This window comes from Onychostoma macrolepis, chromosome 09 (assembly GCF_012432095.1).
Source record: "Onychostoma macrolepis isolate SWU-2019 chromosome 09, ASM1243209v1, whole genome shotgun sequence".
NCBI lineage: Eukaryota > Metazoa > Chordata > Actinopteri > Cypriniformes > Cyprinidae > Onychostoma > Onychostoma macrolepis.
This window is the reverse complement of record NC_081163.1, coordinates 32,301,364-32,312,279: the sequence shown is the minus strand read 5'-3', so window position 1 is coordinate 32,312,279 and position 10,916 is coordinate 32,301,364. Positions and strand designations below refer to the sequence as shown.

The window sequence follows — 10,916 nt, the reverse complement described above, 5'->3', positions numbered from 1 at the left end:
CTCTCATTCAACCACACCATGATGCCAAACAAAAACTCTTCACTGCATCGAAATCATCAGGAATAACAATGCTATGAAAGTGTTTGCACAATCACAAACCCTAGCTTGTCTTTCCTTTGATCAGCTGAAAGTGGATTGCTGGAAGGAAAACATCAGTAAAGCAGAGCCAGCCTTTCTCGTCATCGAAACAACAGATGAAGCTCAGTGTCTAGTAGTCTGATCTGGTGTAATTTGCTGGTGTCTTTCACTACCGGTGAACCATCTGTGGTCCTGTGGGCATGTTATAAAATACAGCAACATGTCCATCCAAACTTTGGAGAGGACAAATGCACTGGTACTGAGGTCTCAGAACCAAATACTATTGCTATTTGATTCAGTTTGATCAAAATTCATCTCATTAGAATAAGATATCTGCACAAAGTAGTGAATACATTATGCTCAGTTTCTAAAATCAAGCAACACATGGTGAGGAGTGTCTTAAATTAATAAAGTGAACTGGTATATGAATTATGGCACCCCTCTGCTGTTACTCCTGCTCGTGCAAGCTGATATAATCCTGTAGTCAGAAAAAGGCTCTAACGAGCACCCGTTAGGTCTCCTGGAATACCTCGGACACAGCTAACAACCAACAAATTGTTCTAGCAGCAAATTAGTGTGTGCTTGCACTCCTACCAACCTCACCCTTTGGGCCTGTAAACTTAGTCTACGACCACAAATTGGCATTGCCAGTTTCCAGGCCGTATGTCCCATGGGGTAAGCTTCACCTCCACCGTGTGAAACAAACAGCTCCAACAACTTCAGGAGGCGTTCAGTCCAAACAACTCCAACATATTCATCTGAATTACACACGTAACAGTCTGCATGAGCTAATGCAAAAATCATCTGTACACACTATAAAAAATGATTTTATGATTACACAGCTCTGCATATTGAGAAAAAATAGTCAATGAATCAAGTCTCAAAAGTACTAAAAGAGGTATTTATTCAAAATGCATGATTTAAGTTACAATCTGCAAAGGAGTGGGTAAATAAGTCCAAATACTCAATTAAATTTTTTTTTTTTTCACAATATCTGTCATTTTCTGTCGCTGTTTAAAACACACCCACGGATAGCAGAAAACATCTGGGTCACGTTTCAATTCTCTTCTGTCTCTGGACATACTTGAAATCAGGATTTTGGCATAAACTATTATAACAGTTATTAATATATGTTAAAATTGGCTGAGAATTATACAAATATGTGTAACCTGACTCATGAATTTCTGGGGATTAAGGGATTTAAAAAAAAAAGATTTTTTAAAAGCTAAACTGCTACAAAAGCATATTTTGTTAGAAAGTGTGACATGCACAGCAAAACATGCACTATTTTTGGAATAAGCACCTCAAAATTAATAAGAAACTAGTCTTGGGTTTCATTCATCAAATAGGACGTAGGGCAGTGTTATTGGAGTATATTTTATAAGAAAATTCAATTCTTTCTACTTCAAAGTTTCATGTTTAATTCAGTGCGTGCTTGCCATTTCTTTGTAATTATTTGTGAGATTTTCGAGCAACTTTCAAAGGAAACTGTTTCAAAGTACAGTAAATCAGACACAAAGGTCTTGGCAACAGTTACTTCTAAAATAAATGAAGATGAGGAGGTTTAAAGAATTCAAACTAGTATCATGTTTCACTGTGAAAAGCTGCAATGCATTTAATGTGGAAAAGTACTAACGCTGCACATGTGTAAGCGCTTAAATATACAAGGAGACATGGTCTTTCTGTTAGTCGACTTGGTTTACAGTAATTTGCCAGCTGCAGTTTCCGTTGAGAATGTTTGCGTGGGCTTCCCTCGGGCTCTCTCCTCCTTTCTCCTCTCTAGGAGTTTGCTAGCAGATCAACGCCGTTGTGCAACTCGACAGAGAAGAAGACAAGAAATCATGGTTCCTGAAAAGTTTTACTTGCGCTTGTTCACATTTGTGACCCTATTGACTGTACTGGCACTCTCGGGTAATTTTTTCTCCCTTTTTCCCTCCTCGTTCTTTCTTACACTTTTCAGCTCACTTTGTCTTTAATTCAAAAATGTCTGCTAAAAGTTTTTGCAGTCTAGTTATGGGAAAGTGGGAAAGGTCAGTAAATGGGGCTCTACTGTGGGCAGAAATTCATTTAATTGCTTGGTCTGTAGATGTGCACTTTAAAGACAAAGAATTATGCTCTATCATCAAAAAATATGAAATATGTGAAAGGAACAGTAAAAGCAGGAGTGATGCAAAGCTTATGAAACATGAACACTTATGAAATCTCTGCAGTTGTCTCACTAAAAACGTTAAAAGTGATTTGGACCCCTACTTGCAGGTTAAGACTATTTGTTTTTCATCTTTGCATAGGCTTGTTTTAGCTTCTTGATCTCTCTCCCTTCCCTTTCCCCCGTCTGAGAGCGTCTGATTGAGTCAAACTTTCAACAGAGAGTTTGAATGCATGAAAAAGTGTTTGGTTCTTGAACGAAGGCTTGAAAATACCAAATGTAGGTGAATGCTATTTGCTTCAAGGACATTCTTTTGTGATGCTGCTTGTGTATTACATTAATCATCTCGACAAATATGCATTTGTATTCTCTGTGGATTTGGGTAATGCAGGTGGTACAATAGAAATGTTGAATCAGAATTCATCTGTGGCCTGCATGACATGACTGACACTAAAACAATGCAATAAACATTAAATGAATAAATGAAATATCGTCATATTTCCATTTTAGGAATATCATTTTATTGTTTGTCATTGTAAATTATATGGTAGTTCATAGTTTTTACTTGCACAGACCATAAGACCAGCAAGACCAGCAATTTGCAGTAAAGAGGTTTTTTTTTTTTTTACAGTTTTTTGTAAAAAAAAAATAATAATAATAATAAATTTTAAAAAAAAGTTTACAGTGTATATGTTTGTAATTTTAAAAAGGTGTGTAAAAACTTTAAAATGTATAAAATATATAAATGTTTTTTAACTGAGTTTTTGATATTTTCTAGATGTTGCAAGTGAGAACACTCTGGAAAAGCTTTTGATGAAAAAAGGTGATTTCTTTTTTTATTTTATCATCAAAATATTCACAAATGCAAGAACATATGGAACACTTCTCGGTGTTTTCAGAAAACATGTCTGAATAGATTATATAGTTTTGCTGAATTTAAATTATGTTTAGATATCTTCTGAAAACGTTTTGCATGTACTCACTGATATTTACGGGTGTGCTATGTCCTATTTATCGATTGGCTTTGTCTCCCACTAGTGGACGGTGGTGTAAAGCCAGCTGCAGCTGTGGCTGTGACTCCCTCCAGGGCCAAACAGTTCCTGGCCTCCCTTAAAAGACCCAAGAGGAACCTGTGGGACCGTAGCCGCCCTGATGTTCAGCAATGGATCCAGCAGTTCATGTACATGGGCTTTGATGAAGCAGTGAGTGCTTCATCAAAAATTTCTGCCTAGTATAAATGCACTTTTACAAGTTGTTTGAACTGAAATGTGTGTTGGCAGTGTGTGTACACAACCACCCTATAATGATAAAGATTATTTTTTTGCTTTAATCACGTTAAATCATTTCCCCTTTCTCAAATCGTGCTGATCTCAGATGATCTCAGATCCTAATAATGTGCTAGATAGAAAGTTTCACGATGAATGCGGCTAAAGTTTACCGTCTCTCAGAGAGCAGCTGGGAAGAGAGGGGCAGGGTGAGCAGAGCTCATTTGCATTTAAAGCAACATGCAATAATGGTAAAAACGGCGTGAAGTTACGGTGCCGGTTTGGAGTTATACGGTGTTCTTCCTTTGTTTTACTGTCCATTAAAGTCTGCCACGATGTAACATTTAGCCTGCAATTTCATAGGCTAAATCTGATCTGTCACTGAAGCACTTTATTAGACAAACAAATTAGATCACAATCTACCAATCTCAAGATTTTTTGTAATGTAGATAATTTTATTACTAAAACATCTAATTGTCCGATTTCCAGTTTCCTACCTATAATTAATTTGGCCGGACAAATTCTCAGTTTCACACTCTAGCGAGTTAAGGCCTTTGTACACTGTAAAAAAAGAAAAAAGAAAAGTTGAGCTAACTTAAAATTAAGGCAACCAGCTTCAGCAGATTTTTGTCAAACTTGTCGTTTTTAGTTTATACAACAACAATTTGAGAATCTCCCACAAAAATAAGTTGAACAAACTCAAAAATCTTCTGAAGTTGGTTGCCTTAATTTTAAGTTGGCTCAACTTTTTTTTTTCGTTAGTGGTGCTGGAGTTGTCAGAGCTTGAGAGTGAATACATGTCACATTCAACAAAGTACCAAAGTACCATGGTGTTTTAAACATGAACACGAGTATGAAAATATCATGGTATATAAATGTCAGTATCATAAATGTACCATGGTAGGTTATTAATATTGCATCACTGTACTATGATAGGTTACTGCCACAGTATAACTATTTTTGTGAGGGTTTCCTTACAGAGCTCCAGCTTCTATTTATTTATTTGTTTTTGTAACATTTAACATATAAAAATTGTACCTGTTTACATATGTCTCTATGAAAATCTCAATAGGTAAATTATCTTTATATATATTAATAAATAACTCAGTACTTTTGATACTCAGTCAGGCTAGTTTTAATATCAGTTACTGAAATATAAGTAATATGCTATTTTAACTTAAATTGAACCAATTTCCATAAAGATGGTTTATACAACACTGTCTCGGTTTCTATTTCACTTTTCTATCACCTGCACGTCTCTTGTGAAAACTGCTGTAGTAAATGAACAGCTTTGTTTTTCCAGCCTGCATCTGGAGGGTTTGATGTTTTTTTTACTAAAACAACTTCTGAATTTTCTTGGTTTGCTCAATTCTTCAGGTTACAGTTTCGTTACAAAAATATTTTTTGAAGGATGTAACCAATTCCATAAATATTAAATGAACAATACAATGTGCAAATAACCAGTCGTTATTGCAAAATAAACACCAACAAGGTGATCAGGTGGACTCCCGATGAGAAATGTCTGACCTCACTCATTAAATGGTTTCTTCCAAAATAAATGAATAAATAATGGGCATGCAATATTCATGTGTGTGTAAATGATCTTTTAGAAACTGAAAACCCAAAACATGAGCACAGCTGTATGTATGAAACTGCTATATTTTTGAATGTCCTGATTGACTAATGACTTTTATGTATGTGACATCTTGTTTCAGACTTCTGGGGTTTATATTTATGTTTGAACCTTTTTCCTCCCATTTCCTTCAGAGACTTGAAACGGATCTGGCCTACTGGATGGACCACTACCAATCCAGTGACCAGGGTCGCCAGCATCACTACGATGAAAACTCTCCCATGGGGCCTCGCAGCGCCAGCTCGTACAGGCACGGGGCAAATGTCAACTATGACGACTACTAAAACACCAAAGACATAACCTCTCTGATTTACCACATGGTGTTGTCAGCTTGCTTCTTCCTTCTGTAGCTTGTACTCCTTTTGTGTATCCTTTTGTAAATGGAAATAACAGAAAATAAAAATCCAAGAGACAAAGTCGATTTTAATAGTTCACACATCAATGTCACACAACATGTCATCATTTAATTGAAAATGACAACTTACCAGAAAAATATCATAAAGGTAGTCTATAGAGTTGAGAACCACTGCCATATATCATGATACCTTTATGTGACGAAAAGACTGAAATTTAGGTCATTACCTATAATCATGTCAAATCATATTTTGAGCCTGACAGCACATACGGAAAATAACAAGAATGATGTTCTTCTTCAAAAAAGTCATCTCTGGGTGTCTGGTGTTGTTTTCAAAAGGCTTGGAAAGAGTGTTACAATAAAGACCACAGAACCTAGGTCGTCTGTTTGTTTGTGAAAGAAATTATTACTTTTATTCAGCAAGAACGGACTAAATTGATCAAAGGTTACATTTATAATAATACAAAAGCTATTTTATCCAAATAAATCCAGTTCTTTTGAACTTTCTATTTATAAAATTCACAAATTGATAATACGTTTCTTGAGCAGCAAATCAGCATATTAGAATGATTTCTGAAGGATCACGTGACTGAAGATGCTGAAAATTCAGCTTTGCATCACAGGAATAAATTACATTTTAAAATATTCAAATAGAAAACAGTTATTTTACATTGTATTAATATTTCACAATATTACTGTTTTTACTTTATTTTTTTATCAAATAAATGCAGCCTTGATACACCAAAAATGACTCCTGACAAAAATCAGGAGAAAAGCAAAAAGAAAACCGAGAGAAATGGATTTATAAATGGGAATGCAGAGATAAAAGCAAAAAAAAAATTGAAATAACCTCTAGCCATTAAGCAGAAGGACAGAGAAAGTGAGATTAAAAATAGAACACAATGAAAGTCACAGTAAATATTTTATTAAAATATTTTCACCTGAAATCAATTATAGGTTCAAAGTTCTGTATGAAGTTTCACAAAGGTAACAACAGATTTTGCTCAAAATCATCACAAAGTTTAAATCAGAAGGAATATTTCACAAAGCTTTTCTTTCATCCGTGTCCTCAAATTTCTTGACAGAGCTGGATGAGGTTTCCTGCTCCAGACCAGACATTCAAGAAGATCTTTAAATAGCCTGCAATTGCTAATTTCCATAATTTTCAAAAAGGTGTCCATTTAGCAATAACACACCACTAGCTTTAACATTGATAAAAAAATAGATCACATCAATTAAAACGGCACAGAATGTAAACACACAACAAAAATGCACATGAAGATCTAAGCTTGCTTTAAATAACAGACAGACGACTGATGAACCAAAGTGCAAGGCAAAGTCTGTAAATCGGATATCTTTGAGGCACATTTGACTGAAAAACAAACTCTTTAGAGACAGCTCTCTGCCTGAGCTGCTTTTCAAAACATTTGCAAAAAACGTCAGAAAAATTCCTTCTTTTTTGTTTGTTCTCAAAAAGATGGTTCTTTTAGTGGGAGGTGGGAAACCCACGCTGTAAAACGGCTGCTGGATGTCTAGGGTCCTTCAGTATCCCAGCATCCCTGAGATCAACACAATTCATCAGTTGTGTCTGGGTCTTCCTTTTTTCATCCGTGCAGCCTTGGGTTTGGGTATATACTGATTGTTGGCTTGATGCTCCAGCTCTCTGCTGAAGTACTGGATGGTTTTGTTCAAGCCTTCCTCCAGTGGCACCTGCAAACACACAAATCACATCTTATTAAACAGACTCTTCTAAATACTGAATCAACAATAATTGAGCCTGTCTGATCTGTGCCTACAGATTCATTTCGGTTCATTTTCCTGCTGCTCGTTATCCGAAGAACCGTTAACTGATAAAAATGGAATAATAAATTAGTATTAAATAAAAATAGAACGGACAAGCGTCTGTGATGATGCATTAAAAATACAAACAAATATTTAATTTTAACGTGCAACCGCAAAACCTGGAATCACACATCCTCAAATTATCACGCACAAATTTTGAACGCTTCTGAGAACAGAGAAAAACAGAGAAAAAGAATAAAATAAATAGGCCTACATTAAATATATCTCAAATAAATAATTAACAAATTAAATTAATTTTTTTTTTTTTTTTAAGTAACATGTCGACATGCTGTAGGCCTATGGATAGACTGGAGTGCTGCCTGCTAACTGTTAGACCCGCGACAAAAACACAATCACAAAAATCCTGTTAATTCGCTGTTCGGGACGTTTCATTTCACAGCAGCGTTGAGCAATATACCCAATCACAGACATATCTGTTGGTTTCATGAACGCAATCCACTCACCACCCCAAATACAGTAAAGTTCTACACGTTCGCGAATTCTCTCATTAAAACAAAGAAAGTGTAGACATGATGTAAATAAGAGATTAATTGTGCAGTGTAAAGCTTCTTCGATTATTTTTAATTAACTTTGTGAGATCGCGATGCTCTACAGTAAGATACAGTAAGTGACAGATTTCCAGTGATTATAAGGGGTGCGCCTAGTGCTGGGCGGTATGACCAAAAATTTATATCACGGTATTTTTCCAAATTATACCGGTTTCACGGTATATGACGGTATTTATTTTTTTCATGCATGACCGGGTGTTAACCACATTTTCTACTGATTGAGAGAGAAAAAACTGCAGTAGATTGACTCAGAATGCCTTATTTTACTGTCATGATGAGCGAATATTGTTTAAAAATACCACACTAAATAGGGACTAAACACGCCCCCTTAATAGCCTACATGTTAACCAGGAGTCACTCATTTATAATCGCGACATCGTCTGATAAAATCAACATGCATCTAACGTTACACTAAAGAGCGGCTATGCGGTAGTTTTGGCTAGATTACTTTTTTTGTCTCATACACCGCACTGCCTGAATAACAAACTAAAAAAATAAGAAAATAAATAAAAAGTTTGTCTGTTAATATTCTATGTCATATTAACAGACGAACTACGCTCATATTTATAATTCCAAACAGTCAGGTGCTTCTCTGCCGCTCACTGCACAGAATAGACGCAAAGAGACGTGACACTGCGCTGGGAGTCAGATCTCACGCTCGCGGGGCAGCACTGGAGACATCTTCCAACTGAACCATAGCTAAGGTTTATCCAAAAAAGTCGCTAGGTTTGTCAGTTTGTATATTCTATGGAAAAAAGCCGCTAAAAGGGTCTGAAAGTTGCTAAATATGGTGCTAAAGTCGCGCTCGTGTGTGAGACACGGGAGCTGATGGCAGTGGGAGATGGATATTGTGGATGAGTTCTTCTGTGTCATCCATAGACTGTAAAAGGTGTCATCACGTTCTATAGCTTCAGTTTCGGAACTTTCACACTTAGTAAAACCAAAGTCTCTTTAAGGGTATTCTATAGTCTTTGGTAACACATACAGCTGTGTCCTCGTCACAATGCAATAGTGAAAAGAGACCCCTCTCAAACAGTGTGTTGCGTTCCGAACATTATTGAAATGACACCGGTATTGCGGTATTTTAAAAATTCATATCATAAGAAAAATAAACACCGGTATTCAGTATGAATACCGGTGTATACCGCCCAGCACTAGGTGCACTAGGTGCGCCCATTGCGCACTAGGCTGTAATCCATTCAGAATTTACGTATATTCACTCACGGATTCACTCTCTGATATCCATTTATCCAATATTGCCATTGTGTTACGTATACTACATCCGTTAACTAGGCTTAGTGAAGGTGCTCAGTGAAATATGTCTGTATGCATGCTGCCTGTGTCGACACGCGCCCGCGAGTAAACAAACACTTTATGTATAACATGTGAAGAAAATAAATAAAAACCTTTTAAACCATTTAACTGATCGTATTAATCGGTTAAAATTCTTACTTTCGGTTAAACGTGGGGTGTGTATTTTTTCAAAAACGCTTTAGAAAATGAGTCAGGGCCGAGTACCAAAACAAACTTGAAGCCAATCAGCAGTAAGGGGCGTGTCTACTCATGATGTGGGGGAGAGAGCGCTCAGTGCACATGACGGACATTAGCTGAGCCGAGAGATGACAGAATGATAGAGATGGCGGATAAAAACAAAAAACAAAAGAGGAAAAGGTCTGCGGATCAAAAGAAGGCTTACACCGTGTCTACACCAGACGTGACAGCTGTCGTCTTGTGCTGCGCTGCGCCGCACCAGCTAAAGTCTGTCTACATTGGTAGACAGCAAAGGCAAGAAGTAGGACCCGTGTAAATATCGGATCAGCTATCCAGCGCTGGAGAGAACTGAAGGAGCGGGAAGGTGTGCGATCGGACACTGAGGTTGCTTTGTTTCTTCTCGATCGGTGAGCAACATTGGTTTTGCTTTGTATCACAGAACTATCGTTGCCTGGTTTGTGTACGTATGTGTTTGTTTTGGTGATTTCAAATATCAACATTGGCTACCAGAAATCGCTTACCCCACCTTTAACGGTTAAACAGTCAATATGAGCATGCCTACTACAGATACTAATGGACTATATTATTAGGAAGAATGAATATTTCAGATTATTCATATAAATATTTTAAATACAATAATAATTCCTATTACTAAGAACTAAGAATTTTGGTAACACTTTACAATAAGGTTCATTAGTTAAACATTAGTTAATGTATTAACTAACATGAACTAACCATGAGCAATACATTTGTTACTGTATTTACTAATCTTCGCTAACGTTAGTTAATAAAAATACAGATGTTCATTGTTAGTTCATGTTAGTTCACAGTGCATTACCTAATGTTAACAAGATTTTAATAATGTATTATTAAATGTTGAAATTAACATTAACAAAGATTAATAAACGCTGTATAAGTGCAGTTCATTATTAGTTCATGTTAACTAATGTAGTTAACTAATGAATCTTATTGTAAAGTGTTACCAGAATTTTAATATTAATTAACATCTAAAACCATCATAAAATTAAAGGTTTCTGTTTCTATTGTAGAGCATATTAAATAAATAAAAATAAATATATATGAATACATACATTTTATAAGAATAATGGAAAAATAAAAATCTATATAAATTAATCTCTTTTATAAAACCTATAAATGAAAAATCTATACATACATACAGTTTTAGGCTTCAGGATTTTGAATAGATGGCTCTAATAATCATGATGCTCAGTTCATAACTCACCACAGGCTCCCAGCCCAGAAGCATTTTGGCCTTGCGGATGTCTGGCCGTCTTCTCTGTGGATCATCTTGTGCTTCAGGAAGGAACTGAATATGACTGCGGCTCACTGAGGAGACAATCAGCGGGTGAGCTGTTAATTTAAATCAGATTCTACAACCTTATCTGACATTTTATAGAATTTTATACTTACCAACTAGACTTTTAATAAGCTGCGCAAACTCTAGTATGGTGTGTTCCTCTGGATTGCCCTGAGATGAGATGAGATGAGAAGAGAAGAGAAGAGAAGAGAAGAGAAG

General features: G+C 36.1%; 2 protein-coding genes across 3 annotated transcripts in view; one reads left to right on the top strand and one right to left on the bottom strand.

The window, feature by feature from the left end:
- The first annotated feature begins 1,815 nt into the window (after positions 1-1,815).
- ecrg4a (ECRG4 augurin precursor a) lies at positions 1,816-5,938 on the top strand. The gene is made up of 4 exons (XM_058787796.1): positions 1,816-1,989; positions 3,003-3,047; positions 3,263-3,426; positions 5,257-5,938. Exons 1-4 carry the CDS (start codon positions 1,920-1,922, stop codon positions 5,404-5,406), a joined length of 429 nt encoding a protein of 142 aa, XP_058643779.1. The 5' UTR covers positions 1,816-1,919; the 3' UTR covers positions 5,407-5,938.
- Positions 5,939-6,386: 448 nt separating this feature from the next.
- uxs1 (UDP-glucuronate decarboxylase 1) overlaps positions 6,387-10,916 on the bottom strand; it is a 90,529-nt gene continuing 85,999 nt past the window's right edge. For both annotated transcript variants that reach the window (XM_058786892.1, XM_058786893.1), the window contains 3 exons: positions 10,811-10,868; positions 10,623-10,726; positions 6,387-7,187 (listed from right to left, as the gene is read on the bottom strand). In XM_058786892.1, coding sequence (XP_058642875.1) covers positions 7,056-7,187; positions 10,623-10,726; positions 10,811-10,868 — 294 coding nt within the window. In that variant the 3' untranslated portion in view covers positions 6,387-7,055. The remainder of the gene's footprint in view (positions 7,188-10,622; positions 10,727-10,810; positions 10,869-10,916) is intronic.